This window comes from Peromyscus maniculatus, chromosome 8 (assembly GCF_049852395.1).
Source record: "Peromyscus maniculatus bairdii isolate BWxNUB_F1_BW_parent chromosome 8, HU_Pman_BW_mat_3.1, whole genome shotgun sequence".
NCBI classification, from domain to species: domain Eukaryota; kingdom Metazoa; phylum Chordata; class Mammalia; order Rodentia; family Cricetidae; genus Peromyscus; species Peromyscus maniculatus.
Genome location: NC_134859.1, coordinates 64,921,325 through 64,944,952, shown reverse-complemented (window position 1 = coordinate 64,944,952; position 23,628 = coordinate 64,921,325). Strand labels below are relative to the sequence as shown.

Below are 23,628 nucleotides of genomic sequence, written 5' to 3'. Positions count from 1 at the left end.
CAGCATTCTCCTCTCTCTTTGTCCCACCTATATTTCCTGCCTGGCTACTGGCCAATCAGCACTTTATTAACCAATCAGAGCAACACATTCACAGCATACAGATACCCACAGCAGTACACCCCTCAGCCTTCAGGTCTTGCAAGAGAAAAACTTATTATACGTGGCACTAACAGGTTTGACCCTGTTTTGTCTGAGGAGTTTCTTTCTGCCCTAGGAAATAAAGGTGTTGAACTAGATCTGCAGTCCACCCAGTCCAAAGTGCTCCTGGACCCCTCTTGGCTTTTTGACCTTTTGGCCTGGTTAAGTCTCAAAAAGCATGATCCCAAGGACTGTTTGGTCAAGATAGCGGGTCTTCAAAAGATTTGAGCATACATTAGACACCTACTGTGTACTGCATACCCAGCTTCCGTTCTGCTACAGATCCACACAGCAAACACTGGCATAAGTGACAATGTGTGGCTAAGGCAATGGAAGCCCAGAGAGGTCAAGGAAGTTGCCCAGAGCCACCCAGCTAAGAAGTAGTAGAACCCTGGTGGGAATCTCCGGCAGCCTGCATCATACCTGGTTCTATTGCATGAAGCTGCAGGCAAAAGATCAGAACCTGGGCTTCCCCTGATCCCTGCCACAATGGCCTCCTTTGCAGGCTGCACCCACTGATGGGTGCCCAGGCCCTGAATTGCAAGCCATCTGCCCCACTCTGTCCTAACAGGCACAGCCCGGAGTCATATTTACTAACCAGAATCTGGTGTGTAGTCCTCATCATCACAACTAGAAAAGCCCCACTTTTATTCATCATCATCATAATTAGAAAACCATTTCCCCAGGGGCAGGAGAGATGGCTCAGAGACTAAAAGCACTGGCTGTTCTTCCAGAGGTCCTGAGTTCAATTCCCAGCAACCACATGGTAGCTCACAACCATCTGTAATGAGATCTGGTGCCCTCTTCTGGTGTGCAGGCACAACACTGTATACATAATAAATAAATAAATCTTAAGAAGAAAAGAAAAGAAAAGAAAATCATTTCCCATAGGTAGAAGGTAATTGATAAACTAAATGTCTCTGGAGCTGAGGAGACAGCTCAGTCCATAAAGTGATTGCTAGGACCTGGATTCTGATGCCCAGCACCCACATACAAAGCCAGGCATGAGAGCCATAAAGCTCACACCTTTAATCCCAGCACTCAGGAGGCAGAGGCGGGCGGCTCTCTGTGAGTTCATGGCCAGCCTGGTTTACAGAGTGAGTTCCAGGACAGCCAGGACTATATAGGGAGACCCTGTCTTAAAATGGAGAAACAAAAAGCTGGGCAAAGCGGTACACCTGTGATCCTAAGTACCAAGCAAGTAGAGACGGGAAGATCCTTGCCGGCCAGTCGGGCCAGATCAGTGAGGGACCCTGCCTCAGAAAACAAGGGGGAAAGTGAAGGGAAAGATGTCCAGCATCTCAACCTCCGGCCTCCACACGTGTGTTCACATATGTGCACATACAAACGACACTCAAATGTCTTTTAAAATCCAGAAGCCATTTCATTCTGACTAGAAACCATGCCTGTCCAAGGCTTGAGCATGTCACCTGCATTTTGCAAGAAGAGGCTGGACAGGTATTGGAACCGCAGTGTTGTGGTGAACCAGACCTGCCCCAGCAGTCTGTTCCTGGAGTCTCTTAGAATCTTCTCCCCCTTTTTGAGACAAGGTCTCATGTATCCCGGGCTGGTCTCTAACTCACTTTGTACCCAAGGCTGCCTTTGAACTGCTGATCCTCCTGCTTCTGCCTCCTGAGTCCTGGGATTACAGGCCTCTTCCACTATGCCCAGGTTTTGCAGTACTGGGACCAAAACCAGGGCTTTGAGTGCTAGGCAAGCATCACACTGAGCCACATCCCCAGCTCCCAGCTCCCAGCCCCAGAATTCTTAACCCTTCAAGATGGCAGACAACATTGGCCCAAGCTGTTGCCTCTTCTGGAATTTTGTGGGTTCTCTGAGAGCCCTTGTACGTTTAGGACAAGATTACAAAACCATAGACTCTGCAGAGGACCAGGCACGTAGCAGAAGCTGCAGAAATGTTGGTCAGAGTATGAACTCAATTAATTAAGAAAGCAGGTGCCCAGCTCAGAGCCAGGCGGGTGCTGGGGTGGGAGAGATGGTCGCCAGCAAACTAACCGTGGCTGTCTGCAGCTGACAAAGTGTATGTTAAGGTGCCTGGGTGCAGGAATTCAGGGAGCTATGGAAGGGTAAAGAGGAAGAGCATACGTAGTCCAGCTAGGGTTCAGATGGGCTTCTAGGGGGAAGTAGGAACTGCAGTAAGAAAGATGGGCAGGAATCCTTTAGGGGGAGGCCTCTAAGTGTCTTTTTATCGTATATTAGTCCCAGAAAGTCTTGGGGCTACAGAGCGGGCCCCAAGGATCTCCTGGATTGACCTCTGCCCATGGAGGTGGGAGGAGGGGGGCAGAAAAGGAGGTCCCCAACAGGCTGGCAGCCGCTGAGTTGAGCCTGCAGCCCTGCCCCATCCTGGCATCTCTGGTCCTGCAGGAGCACCCTCCAGCCATGAACCTGGACTCCAGCAGCAACCCGTCCTCCACCACGTCCTCCACACCGTCGTCACCAGCGCCCTTCCTGACCTCATCCAACCCCTCCAGTGCCACCACGCCCCCCAACCCCTCGCCTGGCCAGCGGGACAGCAGATTCAGCTTCCCAGGTACCACACCTCTGGGCTCTTCTGGGTCCTCAGGGACGGCCTCCGACCCTCCCCAGTCTCCCCCGAGAGCTGTGTTCATGGAGCATTTGTTGAGCATGGGACTAATGCTGTGGCGACCTTCTTACAGATGAGTTCGCTGGGCTTCAGAAAGGGGGCGTGGCTGGCCCTGCGCTGTGCAGTGGCGGAGTGAGGGCCAAACCCACGTCTGTCTAGCCCGGGGCCTGGGTTCTTGGGGTAACCCCAGGCTGCCTGCCTGTGCTTGCGGTGGCTTCTGCCCAGCATCAGCCTCTCCCAGGGCTGCCTTCTGAGTTCAGTTGTGACAGGCACAATGGGAAGCAGATAAGCCTACAAAAGGCCACTGGGCTTCTGTGACATACGCAGTTCTTTGGTTGGGGCTGGCTGCTCAGATAAGACCTCACGTTCCTTTACGTGCCACCCAGAGACCTTGGGGAATTAGAATGAGGTGGTCTCCACTGAACAGGTGAAGACTGTGAGTCCTGGGCCAACCCTGGAGGGGCAGAGCCGAGCCCAGCTGCCCTCGGGTGTGGTGCCCTGAAATGTCAGGAAGAGGCCAGGACTGCATCCTCTCTGGCCCTCGGTTCCGGTCAGGCACCCTGGGCTGCCCTGTCTCCGGGGAGCACAGCAAAGCCCATTCACCCACATGGCACTGAGCTGTTGCCTTGGCACCCTTGGCAAGGGCAGCTCCGCTGTCGGTCAGCTGTGGCCTACCCAGTTTGCAGTCCTAGCGGGGAGTTGCAGCTCAGATGCTCCTGTTTGCTGTAACCCGCAGGGTCCAGATCAGTCCCCCTGGCATTGTAACCCCGGGAAGACAGAGTGCCACCATGCCCCCCAACCTCTCGCCTGGCTAGCGGGACCCACACTGACCCTATACACAGCCAGCAGTTGGCCAAGCAGCCTCCGGACCCACCGGGGACTTTGAGACTTCTTTTAGGGGTGGTGAGGGACCAGAGGATGGGAGTCTTCTGTCACTTGTCCTTGTGCCTGCCTTAATAAGCACGCGGCTGGAGTGCCCTTAACAATGATGTCTGTCCCGCACACCGCCCCACCCTGCCCCACCCTGGCCCACCCTGCAGCTGAGCGGTGGCCTCTGGATTAGCTTCCTTTCCAGGTCTGATCTGCCTTGACTCTCTGAACAAGTCTCTTGCTAAAACCGTCTACTTTGGGTTTTTCTAAGAAGGGCTGGTTTGCAAAGACAAGGGACATAGAAAAAGTCCTTTTTATGATCCTGATCAGACCCTGTCCACTTACACTGATGACCCATAAGGGAAATGGGCCCATTGTCCCTGCACAGAAGCCTTACTCTCTCCGTGATCTTAGTGGACTCATGAACAATCCTTGGGGGGGGATGGGATGAGCCCCCAGGGAAGGACCCGGAACCCCTCATGCCACCCGTGCTGTCCTGCCCTGTGCCGTCCAGCAGCCTCACTGTGGCCCTTCACAGGAGAGCCTGGGCAAGCCTGTGTACTCCCCTACAGACAGAAGGCACTGGGGGGGCTAACTGCCTCCCCAGGTCCCAGAGCCTTCTCATGGAGGAGAGCCAAGGTTAGGATCACCCTGAGTCCCAACCACGTGCAAGGCCACAGCAGGAGAATAGAGCCCGTGTGTTTGAAACCAGCCCGGGCAAGATAGCGAGCATCTCAGGAACAAGCAGGTGGCATGCGATGGTTCCTGGAATCACAGCCCTTGGGAGGATCTGGAGCTCAAGCAGTGAGGTCAGGGTGCTCCTGGGTCAGGGTAGACTGGGGGGGAGGAGGCTGTTCTGCACACACTGCTGGACGTCCTCAGAGAACCGCTGTTCTCCCTACTCTACCTTTACTTCTTGACTCATGTGCATTTTCTGGAACAAAACCGGCCCCAACGTCGTCCCAGTGCTCACTGGCCGGGGCTGTGCAGCCGAGCGCCCACTGAGATGGTCCGTCCCCCACGTGTAGCGCCGCCCTCCGCTCCTGGGCTCACCACGCCCCAACTCTTCTCTAGTGCGGTTCCTTCTTCCTGCATGGCTCCACCTTTCCTCACCAGAGCCCCCCCCAGGGTAGAGCCACCTAAGCCAGTAACCAGCACCTGCCCCCCCCCCGTCCACGCACCCCCCTCCCACGCCGCCTCTGCACTGTGTGACTTACCTCCTCTTCTGTTTTAAGCTGCCCACTTCATTCATCATAGACAGCAGTTTATCTTTCCAGGTGAGTCTTCCTCATGGGTCCACTAACTGCCCCCCGCTGTGACCCTCTGTCTCCCCCCCGCCTGGTGCCTTCTCCCCGTGGGCTTGAGTTCACCGCAGCCGGTGGTGTGAACCCGAAGGTGGGCGGTACCTCGCTGGATGGGACCCTGGCTGGAGTCCGTCCTGTGCAGCCTCTGGCATAGACTGTGGGGGAACTGGTTCAAGGTCGCACTACTACCCAGAAGTGACAGGATGAGGACCCAGGACTCCGGTTTGCAGAATGAAGGGAGGGGGCTGCTTGCTGGTGCCTGGTGGAAAATGAGTGGCAAGGGCAAGCCAGATTGGGAAAGTCTTACAGTCATCATCATCCTCTGTCAGCTGGCTTTGCCTTTCCCAGCCTTAACCCACAGTGCCACCTGCTGGTTGTCAGTGGAACTACCTCATTGCAGAAAGCTGGAAGGAAAAACTTTCCATTCCGTTAAGGCAACCCTTGGATTTCCTCTCCAAAAACTATTTTGCACACTTCTGTATTTGCCCATTCCTTTCCCTTTAGGCTGTATAAGATCGATGCTTTTCACCTCCCGCTGGAAGTACCCAACACTAGGGGCCTGTGTGCTTCAGACAACTCTAATAGTCTTTTCTCTACCTTGCCAAGGCTGGAAGCCCCAGTATTTTGGTTATTCCAGGCTTTTCTAGTCTCCAGATCAGCTCCCTTCAAGAATCGAGTTGGAACATTTGGTAGCCAGTATCCCTGTAATTCCACTTAGGTGTGTCGGGGAAGGGCTGCCCCTTTTGTGTGGTGCCCCATTCCAAGGGCCTTCCGGGTTACCAGCTCTAGGGTGTGCATGTACATTAGTGCCCCTCAGCTGGAGAACCACAGTACTTCTTCCTGAGTGGCCTGTTTTGCCCACAGTTGGGGGTGGGGCTCCATGTGCTAACTGAAACAGGAACACACGAAAACAGAGTGCACAATGCACTCCTTCGAGGACAAGTGGGAGGCTTCCCAGACGTCTGCCCCTCCCCCCCACACCTCACCCAAGACATGTGTAGCTTCTGGAGTGGCCTGAACATGTGTGAAAATGCGGGCCTGGCAGTCTGAAGGTGATATGGAGGTGTCCGGAGAGGGCCGGAGCAGATGCTTCCGAGGTCCATGGACCCCAACACGGCCCAGGATGTTGCGCACACGTGGGCATTGCCCCATCAGACGGCCCACAGCTTCTGTCAGAGTCGGGTTCCGCTGTGGAGAAAACCTTCCAGTGAAGACGATTAACTGAAGGCTGAGGGGAGGTCTTTGTCCGAGGCAGGAAAGGGGCTGCTGATAGCGCGAGCTGTTGCCGTTTCCTGATTCTCTTTGTTGAGAGAGGGGAGCCCTGATCACTGCCCTGCTGCTTTTCACTTGGTTCCACACAGGGGAGGGGGGCGTCTCCTCCTGGTGTCCTAGAGCTGTGTCTTTGTGCTGCAGGGTCCAGGGGTCGGCCTCAGCTGCCAGCCCGGAGCTCCTGGTGCACACACTGGATTTCCTCTTCTTGCGCAGAGCTGTGATACCAGCCACCCAATCCCAGAGGCGGGAGCGGGGGCGGGGTGGGGGTGGCAGCTACACCCGGTGCCAGGTGTCACAGCTGTTACCAGGTGCTGCCTAGCTGCCAGCCCTGCCACTGGCTAGGCGAAGGCTGTCCCTACTTTGAAAAATGACAGCCAGCCCTGCTTCCTACCAGAAGGACCCTCTGCAGAAGTAGCAGGGTTAGCTGTTGCTACCTGTGGTATCATCTGGGCCCACGGCAGTGGTGTTAATTGTTGGGGTCTCTCTATAGAGTCACTCACCCAGGGCCTCTGCCTGGGGGGTGGGGGGGAACAGCCGTGTAGACCAAAGGCTGTAGAGACTGAGTTTGTGTCCGCTTGCAAAGCATGAACTGACCCTGGTGGAAGTGGCCTGAGGAGCAGTGGCCGCTCAGGAGAGAAGGGGTGACCCCCGGGTGCTGGTCTTTGGGGATGACGGGCAGCACACTCACACTTTGCTCCTGTTCTCTTTCCCACAGACATTTCTGCCTGTCCTCAGGCAGCCCCGCTCTCCAGCACGGCCGACAGCACACGGTATGAACGCCCTGCAGCCACCTCCCAACCCAGCCCTACGTATCTGACTCTCCGGTTCTGGGCCAGCCCGATGGGGAACGGGGCTGTTTCATCCTCGGAGCCTGGGGGTTATTTGCCTCCTGTCGGTCCAGTGAACACTGTATGGGGCTGTGTATACAGCAGCAGCAGGCTTGGGGCCCAGGAGGAAGTATAGGTGAACAGAGAGAGACCTGCCAAACATAACCCCTGTCTCCGGATCCCCCCTCCATTAGGTTGCCTTGAGCACTTGGCTCCTGGTCCCTCAGTTCTCAGCCAGTGAAGTAGGTCTCTAAGTGGAACCACTTAGAGGAATTAAATTACATAAGTTCACACCGCAAGGAGGTGATAGCCAGGCCTCAAAGACAGGAGCGTGGGGCCCTGCCCCCCTGTGCTACAAGGGCCAGGGTGATAGGTAGCTGCCCACCCCCTCATCCTCACCCCCTCTAGTCAGCCTCCTTCCTGTGTCCACAGGGCCATCCTGGCCCAGCCCAGCATCTCCTTATTAACAAAGCCCGGTTCACTTTCAGGCCCGAGGACCAGCCCAAAGCAGACGTGCTGGGTGTTCAAGAAGCAGAGGTGAGTGGGAGTCGCATGCATGAGACCTAAAGTCTCTCTCTCCTCTCTTCTTGGGGTGCACAGGATCGGCGGGGGCCCAGGGGGATGAGGGTGCGGAGCCTGGTGCAGCAGGTGTGGACAGATGTGCACAGCAGGAAAGAACAGTGGGAAGTGCCAGCTGGAAGGACCTCTTTATTTTCCTGGCCTGACTCCCAACCCACAGGCCCAGGCCCTGGCCTGGGTGCTGAGTCAGTCGGCCTGGGATGGGGGCAGGCATCTCTATGTTCTCAGAGCGTGACTGGCCATTCTGATCAGTGTCAAGGACCGCCATCTTCATCTTAAACAGGCATGGTAGTGCACGCCTGTAATCCCAGCCCTTGAGGTGATGGAGGTAGGAGGATCAGAAGTTCAAAGTCCTCCTCAGCTACATAGCAGGTTGGAAGCTAGCCTGGGCTACATGACACCCAGAAAGAAGCCGCCATCTTGACCTTCAAACAGAAGTATGAACTAAGCCCGAGTCTCTGCAGAGCAGCATGGCTTAAAATGTTATTGCTGCTGGGGGGGGTGGGGCATAGGAATCAGAAGGTGTGTGTTCAGACAGGAGACTATCAGAAGGAGGCCAGGGTGCCAGGCTTGGTGGTGCCTGGCCAGCACTCCAGGAAGAGAAGAAAGACCCAGACTCACTCCCCTCTCTCTGTTCAATTCTCCTCAGGCTGAGGAGCCTGAGGCGGGCAAGTCCGAGGCAGAAGACGATGAGGATGAGGTGGACGACCTCCCCAGCTCCCGCCGGCCTTGGCGGGGCCCCATCTCTCGAAAAGCCAGCCAGACTAGCGTGTACCTACAGGAGTGGGACATCCCCTTTGAACAGGTGGAACTAGGCGAGCCCATTGGGCAGGGCCGCTGGGGCCGGGTGCATCGAGGCCGATGGCATGGCGAAGTGGCCATTCGGCTGCTGGAGATGGACGGCCACAATCAGGACCACCTGAAGCTGTTCAAGAAGGAGGTGATGAACTACAGGCAGACCAGGCACGAGAACGTGGTGCTCTTCATGGGGGCCTGCATGAACCCACCCCACCTGGCCATTATCACCAGGTGAGCCACGCCCCCTGGGCCCCTGAGCGCCACAGCTTCCCTGTCCCCGCAGCCTGCTGCCTCTGTGGCTGCCCTGGATGCAGAAGGGTGATCAGAGAGATGAAGAAGGAAACCAAAGATAAGGAATCATGTCCCCATCCACACTGCCCACCGATGTTTAAACTTCAGAGCTGGGCGCGGCAGCATACACCTGTAGTGCTAGCCCTTGGAGGCTGAGGCAGGGGGATCTTGAGTTTATGGTAGCCAGGGCTTCATAGCAAGCCCTTGTCTCTCCTCAAAAGACATAAATAAAGAGACCCCTCTGAGCATAAAGAGAATCCCAGTGTTTTATAAAAGACACAAAACTGGCTTATACCACTTTGCTTGGATACTTTCCCCCACAGAAGTGAGTGTGGTTAACCTCAATATTCCTCTCATTAAAATGAAGCGGATTGGGGGCCAGCGAGATGGCTCAGCGGGGAAGGCACTTGTTGCGCAAACCTAACAACCCGATTTTGACTCCCGGAGCCGATAATGAGAGAGAATAGACTCCCACAAGTTGTCCTCTGACCTCCGCAGGCACCCCGTGATGTGTGCACACATGCACACATGCACACACGTACACGTGCAAAAATAGATAATTTAACTAAAAACACGCGACTAAGATTGTGTTGGTTCGCACTTTACTTCTGTTGGTTTACTGTAGGCCTGAGGTCTACTTCGGGGTGCATGTGCGACCGTGGGGTGAGCCCAGTGCCTTGTGCATTCGGTGAGTGCTGTGCTGAGCTGTACCCCAGTCCTCACATTTTGGTATCTTGATGGTGTATCGCCTGTTTGTACTTCAGCAAGCATTCTGGGATTCACTTGTCATTCTCCGTGGAAAACAGTGTCCTCTCCCCACCCTCCCGAGCAGCAGGCCTAGATACAGAAACAGTTGCCTGAAAAAAAAAGTCAAGAAACAGTTGACTTTAAAATCAAAAGGGCCGGGGAGAAGGCTCAGCAGGTGAGAACACCCGTGTGAGCATGAGGTTCTGGGTTTACAGATGTGTGTGTGTTGCCAAACACGCACAGATATGGTCCCTTGGTAGAGCCTTGGCTGTCCTGGAACTCGCTATGTAGGCCAGGCTGGCCTCGAACTCAGATTCACCTGCTCCTGCCTCCTGGGTGCTGAGAATAAAGGCGTACCCCATCAGGCCCAGTTTCACACTTTGCTTTTTAAGTGGGTACTGGAACCAAACTCAGGTATTCATGACTTCCACTCTATGGAGCCAAGAGAACATGGGGTGTCCTGGACCTGGACCCTGTGCTTTGGGGGGAAGCAAGTGACCCACCCCATACAAACAACTGGTGTTTTCCTTAACACAGTGAATGAGTAAAATTTGCCATTTTTCTCAGAGATAAAGAACTCCTGAACAGTGTCAGATCACTAGAGTCCCTGACCCAGTCTATAAAATTCCAGCTCAAAGCAGGACAGCCAGTCCCCAGGGAGTCCACTTGTGGGTGTCCCAGCTCTGCAGCCTCCTCCGCCACCCATCCACCCTCCTCTCACGCAAGCCTCCCATTCCTGAGGAGCTTAGACTTAGTGGAGGGGGCCACACAGAGAGGAACAGCATAAAACTCAGCAGCAGGATGTGATGCCCTGGGGTCTGCATGTAATGATCATCTTTGTGGTGAGCCCAGAGGCTCCGTGGAGCCTGGTGTGAGTCCTGGAGGCTGAGTTCTTCCCCGTCTGAGTTCTGCCGCTCGGCCCCTGTCCCTCCTTGACCCTGTGAAGATGGGCTGCCCTGAATGGCTGTGAGTGTGGTTGCGCTGATTCCTTGTGCAGGGAGAGCTGGCAGGCCATGCACCTCCAGGGATGGCATGTGTGCATGTATATGTAAGCGTTGTCTAGTCGGGCTCCAGCTGGAGTCTTGGTTAAAGAACACATGGGTTCATGATTTGTGTTGGTTGGGATGGAGAACCTTCCAGGAAGAAGTGGGCCCAGTCCCCCTGACAGGGTCCATGGGGGTGGGATCAGCCTGTAGCAGCTCTAGATCTCTTTCCAACCCCCACTACCTTCAACAGTTTCTGCAAGGGGCGGACATTGCACTCATTCGTGAGGGACCCCAAGACGTCTCTGGACATCAACAAGACGAGGCAGATCGCCCAGGAGATCATCAAGGTAAAGGTGGGGTGGGGGTGGGGGCGGGGGGCCCAGCTGCCTCTAGAGCTCTTGGTCCTTCCCCAGGCCATATCTGCCTGTACCAGGTGCTTTGTGGCTCCTCTGCCTCCTAGCTGGGGCACCTCAGCCTGGTCCCCTGTCTTACCCAATCAAACCCAGAGCTCGCCACTCAGTTGGTGTTAATAGAACTGAATTAGCTCTGAAGAAACTCTGCGTATTCTAAAGACAGTGTCACTCTAGCTGTGTGACCTCAGGGAGCTTGTTTAGCCTCTCTGAGGCTCAGCTTCCTCCCCTATAGATCCAGCACAGCCTCCTTGATTCGGTCAGAGCGGAAACAGAAGGAAGTCATCCATACAGGGACCATTTGGCATGGAGCTAGTACGTGGTGAGGGTTTCTTAGCATCACCGGTGGGGAACAGAGTGTTTCACTTCAGGGCATCAAACTTGGACTGGAGAGATGATGCAGCAGTTAAGAGCACTGGCTGCTCTTCCAGAGGACCCAGGTTCAGTTCCCAGCACCCACATGGCAGCTCACAACTGTCTATAACTCCAGTTCCAGGGGATCTGACACCCTCACACAGATACACATGCAGGCAAAACACCAATGCACATAAAATAAAAATAAATCATTAAAAATATATAAATAGATTTAAAAAATTTTAAAGAGCCCCACACTTTTTGCAAATTATTTGCAGTTATCCAAATCTCGGCTTCCAGGGAGCAGGTCCTTTTGTCCAGCGTAGGCAGCTCTTTTCCTTTTTTTTTTTATGGTTTTCCGAGACAGGGTTTCTCTGTGTAGTTTTGCGCCTTTCCTGGAACTTGCTTTGGAGACCAGGCTGGCCTCGAACTCACAGAGATCGCCTGCCTCTGCCTCCCGTGTGCTGGGATTAAAGGCGTGCGCCACCACCGCCCAGCTGGCAGCTCTTTTCCGTTCCCTACTCATTTAAAAACTAATTAAAGAGAGCTTCTCACTCATTGCTTATCCAGACTCTTAAGAGGGCTGGAGAGGTGGCTCAGTGGTTAGGAACACTTGCTGTTCTTGCAGAGGACCTGGGTTGATTCCCAGCCCCCACATGGTGGTTCGTAACCATCCATAACTCCAGTTCTGGGGGACCTGACACCCTCTTCTGACCTCCGTGTGCACCAAGCACACACAAGATGCACATATGTGCATTCAGGCAAAGCACACATAAAATGAATAAATCTAATTTTAAAAAAGCCAAGTACCATGAATATAAATCCCAGAGCTAGGAAGGCTGAGGCAGGAGGATTGAGAGTTTAAAATCAGCCTGGACCACATAGGGAAGGGAGACTGTTATCTATAAAACAGAAAACCTAGAATACTGAATAAGACTTCCTCAATTGCCGGCGGTGGTGGCGCACGCCTTTAATCCCAGCACTCGGGAGGCAGAGGCAGGGGAATCTCTGAGTTCGAGGCCAGCCTGGGCTACAGAGTGAGTTCCAGGACAGGCTCCAAAGCTACACAGAGAAACCCTGCCTCAAAAAACAAAGACTTCCTCTCTTTAAAACAAAAACAACCTCAAAGCTGTGTTGAAAAGCTGCAGCCTCTCAGGATGGGGATGTGGCTCAGTCGGTCGAGTGTTTGACTAGTGTGCACAAAGCCACGTGTTCAGTCCCCAGCACCATAAGCAGGGCACACTGGCACACACCTGTAATCCCAGGCCTTGGGAGATGGAGACAGGAGGATCAGAAGTTCAAGGTCGTCCTTGGCTACCAAGCAGATTCAAGGCTAGCCTGAGCTACATGAAACCCTGTCTCAGAAAAGAAGAGCTGCCCCTTGTAGCTGTGCATCAGCTGGCCTTCCCTTCAGACCCCTTCCCCTCCCCCCCTTCTCCTTCCCCTCTTCTCTCTGGCCATTTTGTGTATGTGGACGTCTTTAGAAAGGAAAAGGTAAAAATCACAATGGCATTTGGGGACAAACCAGGATTTCAGTCTGCCCCTTTCTTTCCCATGGCCATGTTTAGAAATTAAACTTCAGGCCAGAAACCTAAGGTGTCACTTCTGCCTCAGGTGTGATCTTTCACCAAGGACTCTGCTCCACCCCCTCCCTCCTCCCCCTCCCTCAGAACTGGGAGCACCAATGCACATGAGTCACAAGAGTCAAGGCCACCAGGCTGGTCACTTCCAGGGCCCAGGAGGAAAGTGACTCAAGGTTCTGGAGATGCCTCTTGTCACCCCTCGCTCCTTCTACGTTCTTCCTGCTCAGCTCCACCCCGCCCCCCACCCACCCCGCCCACTTCCTTTTTGGAGGGATCTGAGATGCGCTGAGGTCTGAAGCTGAGCAGAGGGACCTGACCTCGGGTTGCCGTGGAGACCCCGGGCAATCCTGGGGAAGGAATGTCCCAGGCTCAGCTCTAGAGCCTGTCTCTTTAACCGAACCCTTTTCAGCCGCCACACCTGGGTTTTGTGTGTCTGGGTGGCTTTGTTTTGTTTTGTTACAGGGACTCATGTAGCCTAGGCTACCCTCAAATTCACTGTGTAGCTGAGGATGACTTTAAACCCCTGCCTCCACCTCTCAAGTGCTGGGATTACAAGTGTAACCAACCCCCTCACCCCCATGCAGGGCCTGTGGTGGGAGTAACTTGGAGAGGGACAGCTACTCGTCCTTCGGTTCCCACAGTGGAACCTGTCACTCCAGCACCTGGGCCATGGGCTCTGTGCCCCTGATCCTTGAATGGTCAGGCCAGAGCAATCACTGGTGGGCATCACCCACCACATTTCACCTGATGGATGAAGAGGCAGAGTCTCAGAGAGGCCAGCACTGTGCCCAAGCCCACACAGTGCTAACCGAGCACAGATAGAGTATGGAACTCAGACTTCAGGCTTCATCTGGGGCCCCTGCTACCATGGCGAGGTAGCATCCTAGGAATGTCTTTTACCTGCCCTGAGTGTCACCCTGCCTAAGAGCAGAGGCCAGCTAGTGAACTCCTGAGAGCCTGCCCTTTGCCTGAGTCTGGATAGTATAGTGATCAAATCTGTTTCTAAGATTCTCTCTCTCTCTCTCTCTGTGTGTGTGTGTGTGTGTGTGTGTGTGACTGCTGTATGTGCCTGTTGCCCACAGAGACCAGAAATGGGCACTGGATTCCTTGGAACTAGAGTTACAGATGGCTGTGAGCCACCTCTGAGGGTGCTGGGAACCGAACTCTGGTCCTCTGCAAGAGAAGGACGCGCTCCTAACCACTGAGCCATTACCCCCAGCCCTGATTATTTAAAATTGGTAACGCTAAGTCCTGAACACGGGACTGTGAGCATGCTAAGCACACACTTGACTGCCCGTATCACCGATCTTTACACTCCTTGACCTCTGCTCACTGTCCGTCACCACGTCCATGCCTCACACCTTACCCAAGTCTGAGGTGGCTATTTGGCAGCAGAGTGGCATAGAAAGAGCATGAACTCAATGAGGTCAGATCTGGGCTCCATGTTTAACTGCTGTGTGGCTTGGGGCAAGTCACTTGCCCTCTCTGAGCCTCAGTTGCGTCATCTGTAAGGTGAGGACAGTATCCTGCCTGCTGTCTGTATGAAGATAGGATGGGAGTGGGGGTAATGTGTCTTGCCCTGAATACAGCTCAGCCTCCATCTCTTAGCACCCCACCCCCACCCTCTGACACAAGGTTGGCTGTCTTGCAGGGGATGGGCTATCTTCATGCCAAGGGCATTGTGCACAAAGACCTCAAGTCCAAGAATGTCTTTTATGACAATGGCAAAGTGGTCATCACAGACTTCGGGCTGTTCGGGATCTCGGGCGTGGTCCGGGAGGAACGGTGAGTTGGCTGTGGGTGTCTGCATGGGTCAGCGGGAGCCGCAGCACTGCATGGGTGTGCAATGCCCCTGGCTGCATTGTTGGCAAGAGCCTTCCCTGCACAGGCCAGGTTGCCTCGGTTCCTGGTGCTGCCCATGCGGTTTCAGTCCATGTTTAGGTCCCTCGTGGTACTTGATTCCCAGGTGGGGGCACCCATGGAGGCTGAGTCCCCCGGCACATTCAGCTTGGCTACCCAGGGATGGGCGAGGGGCCCGGCTTATATCCCCTTGACGAGAAAGAACATTTTACTTCCTGTGACTATAGAGGGCTTGGGTGGCAAGAAAAGCTCCTCCATAAGAGTGGGGTGGTGTCTCAAGGAAGATTGACAGGCCAGAGCATCCGCGTGCAGGTTTGGCATCTGCCAACAGGCCGGGGGTCCTCGACAGCCCAGCCACTCAGTACAGGGAACCAAACCCTGTCACCAGCAGCTCCCTGCTGTTCCCAACTGTGCTCTCCCCTTTCTAGAAGTGCTCAGCCCGTTCAAGGGTAAGGGAGAACTCCATGTTCTTCTCTGGGCTTTCTCTACCACATGTGAGTGGGCACAGAGGTGTACAGTCGGGCCACCTGCTCCCCACTGAGGGGCCCGTGTCCTTGTCCTGGCCCCCAGGCGTGAGAACCAACTGAAGCTGTCCCATGACTGGCTGTGCTATCTGGCCCCCGAGATTGTTCGAGAAATGACACCCGGGAGGGATGAGGACCAGCTGCCCTTCTCCAAAGCTGCTGACGTCTATGCGTTCGGGTGAGTGGGCCACCGGCACTCAGGTACGGTGGTGGCCGCCGGGTTAGGAAGTGCTCCTTGATGGCGGAGTGACCATGTCTTTGACCTCTGGCTCCTAACGCGGGCAACCCCTAGAACCTCCTGAAGGGTTCTGTACAGCTCCATTGGCTCACACTGTGGTGTGTGTCTCCATAGGACTGTGTGGTATGAGCTGCAGGCAAGAGACTGGCCCTTTAAACACCAGCCTGCAGAGGCCTTGATCTGGCAGATCGGAAGCGGGGAAGGAGTGAGGCGTGTCCTGGCGTCCGTCAGCCTGGGGAAGGAAGTCGGCGTGAGTAGAGGGAAGCAGGGCCCAAGGGTGGGCTGGGCCTGTGACATGACTGCCCTCCACTCACCCACCCAGGAAGGACCCCAGGGAGGGTCTCTTGTCTTTCCTAAGGCACCGGCGTCATTGTAGTTAAGAACCAAAGCCTGTGTTGCCTAGCCGGGGGTGGATGGTGTCTTGTAATGACCACGTGGGCAGGCCACCCTCCTGGGTGTCAGGGCTGTAGAAGGTGCTGTGGGACTGCGTGGACCCTGAGAGAAGGCCTTCCTTCTGGGCTGCTGCTCCTGTATTGGTTCTTGTCCCGCCCGTCTCTGCTCTGGTAGCACTGAGACGCCCCCTTGTGGCAGCCCCTCCCTGTATACATTCCCAGACCATCATCGCGTTCACCTCTGGACACTTCCCATCTGGCAGAGGCCACCTGCCTTCATTGTCCCCTCTCTCCTGCTTCTGTTCTGCTTGACTTGGTCCCTTTGGGAAGGGACAAGTTGAGGAGGAAGGAGAACAGGCAGGTTCCTTTTGACCTGGAGGGTCGGTGGCTCATCTAAAACACTTACTTCCCAGGGTTCTGCATCCACAGTTGTGCAGGGCCCTTGGGGACTTCACAGGGGCCCTTAGGAAGTGTCCCATCCGTGCGCCTCCCTCCCTCCCTCCCTCCCCCCTCCCTCCCTCCCTCCCTCCCTCCCTCCCAGCTGCCCATGCTCCACTGACCACGGTGCTCTTGGCAGGAGATACTGTCTGCCTGCTGGGCTTTCGACCTGCAGGAGAGACCCAGCTTCAGCCTGTTGATGGAGATGCTGGAGAAGCTGCCCAAGCTGAACCGGCGGCTCTCCCATCCCGGGCACTTTTGGAAGTCGGCTGAGTAAGTACTCCCTCCGGGAGCTAGGCGTGCCATTAGACATGCCATCAGATCCCGGAGAGCCTCCGGCTGGAGGGTTTAAGGGCGCCCTCTGCTGGACCTGCATCAGACTGCGATCTGGGGCTTCCACAGAGCAGAGAGGTTGACAAAGGAGTCTCACCTACCCGGTTGGTGCTAGAGGCAGACGCCTCCAGTTTCCACCTGTGGGAATCTACATGTCACTGTATTAGATCATCACTGACACCAAGCTCAGGCTAGACCAGGGTGAGAAAGTTATGCCTGAGAAGAGAAGGGTCAGAGGTCAGGACCATGTGGGTCCCCAAACAGCCCCTAACAAGCAGCATCGGTATTGCTTAGGCTGGTACCGACCTGGTCCCTGAGCTGTTGAGCACTGAAATCGTGCTGTCCCTTCATGGGCCATGCCACTCAGCTGGGTAGCGCTGGGGTCGACAGAAGCCCTTCCCCTGAGCTGCTGGAGGTCTCGGGCCCTCTGAATACAGGCTTCCTCCTCTACCAAACCATGCATGCACCAGGCAGGCACTGGCATTCCAAGATGACTCCTAGTCCTGGAAACCAGTCAGCCCGTCCCTCTCATCTCACAGATGGGAAACTGAGTCCACTCGCGGGAGCCCACAGCGGCCGGCTCCCACGCGTATGCTCCCGGTCTCTGCTTCTCCAGACACGGGGGCCGCTAACTCTCACTTTCTCTTTTCTTCCCCCTTGGCTCTGTCGCTTTTCATTTTCGGGGGGTGGCGGATGCACTGGCCTGGCCTGTCATCTGTCTTGTGTCATCTTTCCCGCCCCACCACCCCGACTCCTCCACCTGCCTGCTGGCTGCCATCACCCACCGGGCCGCCTGCCTGGACCGGATCGGACGGCTCTCTTCAACTGCTGGTGAAATGGTCTTGGGCACCCCCAGCCGCTGGCGGAGCCGCTACTACGGGAAAGGACGCTATGGTCACCCTGACTTTAAGAGCTCCTGTCCGGTTCTGGAGGAATAGTGTGTTTCCTTCACTTCTCTCGTCTCCTGCCTGTGTGTGGCCGGCCCATCGCATACCCATCCTTCCGCTTCCGTCTCTGCATGCTAGCTGCTCCTCACATCCATGCTTTCACTCCCGTAACCCACAGTGACCTCTTGCAGCTGAAATGGCCACCAGCAGGGGCCCCTGGGCTCGTGGTTCTCACAGAGGGATGTGGCAGGCAGGGCCCCTCTCCACACCACGTGGGCGAGCATGTGGCTGAGGGAGAATGAGCTCTGTGAGCCAAGCCCCCCAAATCCCGCTTCTGGGTGAAGCTCCGAGGAAGAGAATCCAGTGAGCTAGTTGTGGTAGCATATGCCTGTTATCCCAGCATCCGGGAGGACGAGGCAGGGGGATTTTAAGTTTGGGTCCAGCCTGGGATACATTGTGAAATCTCAGAAATGAAAGCACCAGTGGCAGCTGGGCATGGTGACGCATACACCTTTAATCCCAATTTCAGAGGCAGAGGCAGGTGGGCCTCTGTGAGTTCAAGGCCAGCCTGGTCTACATAGTGAGAGCCAGGAGAGACCCTGTCTCAACAAACAAAGTATCAGCGAATTGCTGGGGGTGAGACTCGGTGTTAGAGCTCTTGCTTAGCAGAGATGAGGCTGGGGTCTGGGCCCAGCAATATAAGTATTAGTAATATTAATAATAGTAATAGTAGTAGTAGTAGTAATTATAAGAGGGGAGGGAAAGGGTCAAGTGAGCAGAAGTAATAATCTCTAGGAAGCCAATTTGACCATCACAAGGAGCTGTGGGCTTAAGGAGCTGAGGGGTACCTGGAACGGCCCTGTGGGGACGTGGAAAAGCTTCCTTGTGCCCACATCCCCTGTCAAACTTACCCTGCTGCCACTCTGAGGGGTGAAGTTGGGGATCCTATTCTCTGCAGGCAGCGGGTCCCTGGGCAGCTGCTCTGGTCAGGCTCTGTGCCCCAGCTCCTTCAGGCTCCGGTTCTGACGCTGCTCTTTCTCTGTCTGTAGGTTGTAGGCCTGGCTGCCTTGCATGCCTCAGGGCTTCCTTCTTCCTAATCGCCAGCTCAGCTCCGTGACTTCTGCTAAGACTCAAAATGCCAGCGGGCACTAACCCAGGGGATGCCGTCTCTGCTGCTCCGGTCTCCCCCTCCAGACTCCTTCCTGTGCTCTGTTTTTAACAACGGCCCCTCCCCTGCACATGGCCTGCGGGCACCTGACTTGAGTCACTGCCAGGGGAGGATGGCACTAACGGGGTGACCCCTCAAGGCGGAAGAACAGCTCTCAGCTGCCTTCGTGGATGAGACGGTCTTTTCTCTCTTGTTCTCCCAAGAGTGGCTCTTGCTTGTGTTCCTCTGGTCCCTAGTCCCTACTAACACCTTCATGAGCTCCTGCTGAGCATGCTCAGAGGATGGGGAGGGACTTGGCAACCCTGGAACGTTGTCCTGCAAGGGATGTAGTGGTTCAGAGCTGCCCAGACCTAGCCCTGAGGTCATGGGCCCTGTCTAGAGTCTTGTGTCTGTCTTGTGAAGACAAAGGACAGTAGGCATGCAAACACACACACTCACACACACAAATCGTATTGCCATATGGGGAAGACATCAGTTCAGAAGGGCTGGGTCCTTAGGAGTCCCACTCAGAAATGTTGTTCTAAGCGAAGTGATACCTGTCACTCAGTAATGGAGACAGAGCTGTTCTCACATCGGCTAGGGGTTCCATGGCCCTGACCAGATTTCTGCAGTTGGGCTCAGGATTCTGCTCCATAGTGGCTCCAGTGGACCCCACGTGAGCACCATTTCTCAGAGGAGTGTGTGCCATCAGCCCTGATACAGATCCTCTGGTCTCTCACTAGTACCACATCCACACAGAGCAGCCCCAGGACTTAGGGTGGCCAGGAGCAGCTCGGCCAAGAAGTTATCCTTACTCCGATCCTCTGCTAAGCATAACCAGTGACACCTTAACTCTGGTCCAAACCAGCAGAGCCATAATCCATGTCTCTGCTCCTCTCCGCAGCATTAACAGCAGCAAAATCATGCCCCGCTTTGAAAGGTTTGGCCTGGGGGCCCTGGAGTCCAGTAATCCAAAGATGTAGCCGGCCATGCACATTCGTGCAGAGGGTGTCTCCCTTTCTGAAACCTGGTTATGAAACACGCAAACCACCGCCACGAGGAACGAGAGAGGCGTTGCATGCCAAGCTACAGACCAGGAGTATGACTCCTCCGTGAGGAATGTGATGGCAGCGGTGTGGGGGGCTCAGGATCGGAGCCGTACGTGCCACTCCAGATGACACCACTAAGCCAGTGTTTACACAGAGGTTTCCGCCCCGCAAGCTTGGTGTTTTATGGTAGTTAATAATAGTTCCACAGAAGGGGGCTGGCACTTCGGAGCAACAGAAATGCCCCCCCTCTCGCTGCCCCCTTCTCCAAGGTCCTGCAGCAGTGAGGGGCCCAGGGTTGAGCAAGAAGGAAGAAAAGCAGCATGAATGTAGCTGTTCTGGGGAAAGAGGACATGGCGGGAGGTTTGCCCTGGCCTATGCTTTGGCCCTGACCCCCACTGGCCCCTCTCTTTGTCCATAAGGAACACCAACCCTTCCTTAGCTAGTGGGAGAAAGCCTGGCTAGGAACCCTTCTGGATTATGGGGTCAGGAGTTCCTCAAGAGTTTGGATTTAGTTTCTGCTCTGATCCCGGCTTGGTGTGCTAAAAAGTACAGACAGAATCCTAGTGGCTTCTAGATGGATCTGATGGATCTTAGCCCGGCTTCTACCACAGGGGAAGGAAATAGTCACACATCTGGGGAGACATCTGCTGCTTCTCCGAGGCCTCCAGGCAGACATGAAGCCTGTGGAACTCAGCCTGTATCATCACCCCCCACCCCCAATGCCTCACATTTACCCCCGGAGCCGTGAGCTCGCCCGTCAGCTGTGTGTACAGTGTGTTCTTGATTGATGAGAATAGAGAAGAGGTGAATACGGCCCTTGGTGACCCTAGCACTTTAAAACTCACCTCTGTCGTGCCAGAAGTTTCCAGACCTCTCACCACTTCCACTTCCCCTGTCTCATCAACGCCTTTTAGCCCATTCTGACTCCTGTGTGTGCCCTGAGCTCAGACGGGGGCATGAGGCTGTCCAGACACTTCATTCAGTAAGACGTACCTAGTAAGTCCCTATCTGTGGGCCTCCGACGTCTGTGTTCACTCCAGCGAGCAGGAGGGCTGGGTCGGGGTAAGTCAGATGGGCTCTGCAGAAACTGTCACCTACAGACCCCACGACCAGAGTGCGGAAGAAATGGGAGTGGAGAGGTGGTTAGGTCCAGGCCCCTAGGCTCACGGTCCCGCTGTGGCATGGCCGGGTGGCTCCCTCTTCGTTAAACACCAAACACATCCTCAGTTTTCAGAACCTGCCCTAGCGTCAGAGCCTGGTCCAGGTGTCTGATAAAACAGGCCATTCTCTGAGAAGTTGTGGGACTCTGCCTGCATCCCCCCACCCCACCACCCCACCCCATCCCCCACCCCCGCAGCACAGTTGTTCATGCTACAGGAGAGCTGGGACAGGAGCATCGTGACCCTGCCCCAGTGTGGGGAGGAAGAGCTGTGAGCCTGTGTTCAGCTCTGCGTGGGTCATCTGTCCTCTGAAATGGAACTGTCCTATCACTTCCTCATCCCTGTGACTTCCCACCCTAGCCCTTGGTGTGACCTCCTGACTCCCAAACCTCGTGGTGTATGACTACAGCCTCTGGCTGTCTCATGGCCGTACCTCCCCGGAGGCCACAGTGTCTGGGCCTCTGGCCGTTCCTTCCCTTGGCAAATGTCATGACATTGACCTCCCCTCACAGGTAGAACATGAGCCATCAGGCTGGCAGCCGGGTTAACGCTTCCAGTCATCCCGCGGCACCAAACCACACGGGGCATCACACACAGCCCCCTGACGGCGAGCCTGGGTCTCGCTCTCTACTGTGAACATCTCTGTTCAGAAAGCTTTGAGCCCTGCAGTGAATGTGGCCTTGTGCTGGGGACCAGATAGGAGTAGTCATGGTCCCTGCCTTAAGAGCTGTCTATCTGCCGGGGGCCATTATGCAGGGGACCCAACATCTGCCTGGGACCCTGGGGCCACTTGGCCCCGAGGGTGCTGGAACCTTCCCCACTTCCTCTCTGAGGCCTCCTCCGTACTGCCCTTCCTTTAAGGGAGTCCCCCATCATGGTCCCCGTTTCCTTTTCTACTTTAAGTGACTGTGAATTGAGGTTAGGAAAGTCGGCCTCCTCTGTGCTCTCCTTGTCTCCCGGGAAACACATGAAGAATGACAGATACTGTGAATTCAGCCCCTGTAGCCACTGTGAAGGCAATGAAAAGAGGCTTGAGCTGTAGGGGGTCTGCCCACCTAAAAAGTCTGAGTCCAGCAGAAACTTTGTCCTTTTCCAGGCACTCTGAGTTCCCAGTCTCGCCTCCAGGGAGGCCTTGACCCATCAGAGTGGCGGCGAAGTCATGAATCCTAGCTAGTGCTGGTCTGTCTGGCCGCTCCTATGCACCAAACTGAAGCCCTTGGCCATTGTCTTCTTGTGGTCCAGGCCGGGAGTGGCAAGCGTGTGTTGCTCTGTAGTGACAGAGCAGGGTGGAATAGCCATGCTGTGCTGCGGCACTAGCCAGGACATCATCGGTGTGTGCTCCCGGTGTCTCTGTGGCCACAAGGCACACGTTTATTTGCTCATTTTGAATGTGATGTAAAATTTGTACAGTAAAAGTTTTTATATTTTCTATCAATTGCATTTGTCTTCCAGAAATGCTTTAATTTAAATTAAAATGGTTAGTCTGGATGAACGTGTTATATTGGGGTTTTTGCCACTGCTAAGAATGTACCCTCTGGCTGAGCCAGGCCTAGGGGTCTGGAGTTTGTGAATAAAGTTTTACCAAGGTCTCCTGGGGCTCGTGTTTGTTTTGACCGGTCTAGATGACTGTTGGGGACCATGTGGGTGGATGGCATAGGAGGGCAGGAATGGGGAGCCAAGGGGTCTGAACCCCTTCCAGGAGTTAAGGAGCACCTTCCTAAAGGAGGTGCTATGGAGCCAGGACTGGAGAGTCAAGAGTTCAGGCCATCATCAGCTAGGTAGCAAGTTCCAGGCCAGCTGAGGCTACATGAGACCCTAACCTCAGACAGACAGACAGACACACACACACACACACACACACACACACACACACACACACACACAGATTTTGATTATGCCTCGACCTCAGAACAGGTGTCTCAGGGCCAGAGACATAGATGGCTCAGTGGTTAATTAAGAGCACATCCTGCTCTTGACCAGGACCAGAGTTCAGTTCTCAGCATCCATGTCAGTAACCCCAGCTCCCTGGGATCTACTGCTGGCCTCCACAGGCACCTGCATTCATGTGTGTGCACACACACACACACACACGCACATACACACACGATTAAAAAATTGTTAAGTATCTCTAAACAGGCGACAGGAGGAGGTGATAGGGCTGTGGCCCACAGAGAAAGAGTGATGTCCCCAGCAGTAACAAAGTAAGTGATGCAGACCCGGTTGGTCCCCTGTTAGCTAAGGTGCCCTTCATTTGATAGAAGCCTGAAGGATGGGGAACGGAGTTCTCTCTGACCTCTGGGAGCCTCTCATTGCCAATCCACAGATGCAGAGAGCTGCTTTGGAGGTTGGCAGAAGCAGAGCCGACAGAAGAGCCATTTGTGGGGTTTCTGCTCCGAACGCCTGTCCTTAGTCTAATCCTAGCAGTGCCGTGTGGTCATCTGGGGAGGGGGGCAGATAAAGAGGTCTAGGAATGGGCCCAATTGCATCCGTGGGGTACCCAGGTGATGGCCCAGACCTGATCCTGGCTCCTCATCCGAAGCCAGGGATCTTAACCGCTCAGTTCCTGAGCTTCTGCTGTGCTCTCGGGATAGTGCTGAGGCTAGGGAGGTGGCTCAGCAGCTAAGAGCACTTCCTGTGCCGTCATGAGGAGCCAGAGTTTGGATTCTGCTGCTCACCACCTGCCTGGGGGGTACTATGATTCTTGGACTTGTCAGTTCTTGAACTCTACAGGGCTGTTAAGGGCTTCAAATCTCAAATGGAAAAATCTCCTGGCATTAGATCAACACTGGCTCCTTTCCTGGGGACAGCTACAGAGCATGTGGGTTTGGGGGGGCGG

The 23,628-nt window shown here is 54.9% G+C and overlaps 1 protein-coding gene and 1 long non-coding RNA gene across 5 annotated transcripts in view; one reads left to right on the top strand and one right to left on the bottom strand.

Annotated features, from left to right (window-relative positions):
- Ksr1 (kinase suppressor of ras 1) overlaps positions 1-22,381 on the top strand; it is a 135,379-nt gene extending 112,998 nt beyond the window's left edge. The window contains exons 10-21 of one of the 4 annotated variants that reach the window (XM_006977494.4): positions 2,524-2,689; positions 4,849-4,890; positions 6,905-6,959; positions 7,505-7,553; positions 8,245-8,624; positions 10,668-10,764; positions 14,416-14,549; positions 15,195-15,326; positions 15,501-15,636; positions 16,356-16,489; positions 17,406-17,486; positions 19,488-22,381. In XM_006977494.4, the coding sequence (XP_006977556.2) occupies positions 2,524-2,689; positions 4,849-4,890; positions 6,905-6,959; positions 7,505-7,553; positions 8,245-8,624; positions 10,668-10,764; positions 14,416-14,549; positions 15,195-15,326; positions 15,501-15,636; positions 16,356-16,489; positions 17,406-17,486; positions 19,488-19,566 (1,485 nt within the window). In that variant the 3' untranslated portion in view covers positions 19,567-22,381. The remainder of the gene's footprint in view (positions 1-2,523; positions 2,690-4,848; positions 4,891-6,904; positions 6,960-7,504; positions 7,554-8,244; positions 8,625-10,667; positions 10,765-14,415; positions 14,550-15,194; positions 15,327-15,500; positions 15,637-16,355; positions 16,490-17,405; positions 17,487-19,487) is intronic. The other 3 variants (XM_015996263.3, XM_042282470.2, XM_015996264.3) reach the window with 3 other exon arrangements.
- On the bottom strand, positions 14,459-19,494 carry LOC143266928 (uncharacterized). Its single transcript, XR_013041776.1, has 3 exons — positions 18,348-19,494; positions 16,339-17,423; positions 14,459-15,618 (listed from the first exon to the last, which is right to left on the bottom strand). It is a non-coding gene; the product is annotated as an uncharacterized LOC143266928 (long non-coding RNA).
- Positions 22,382-23,628: the final 1,247 nt, after the last annotated feature.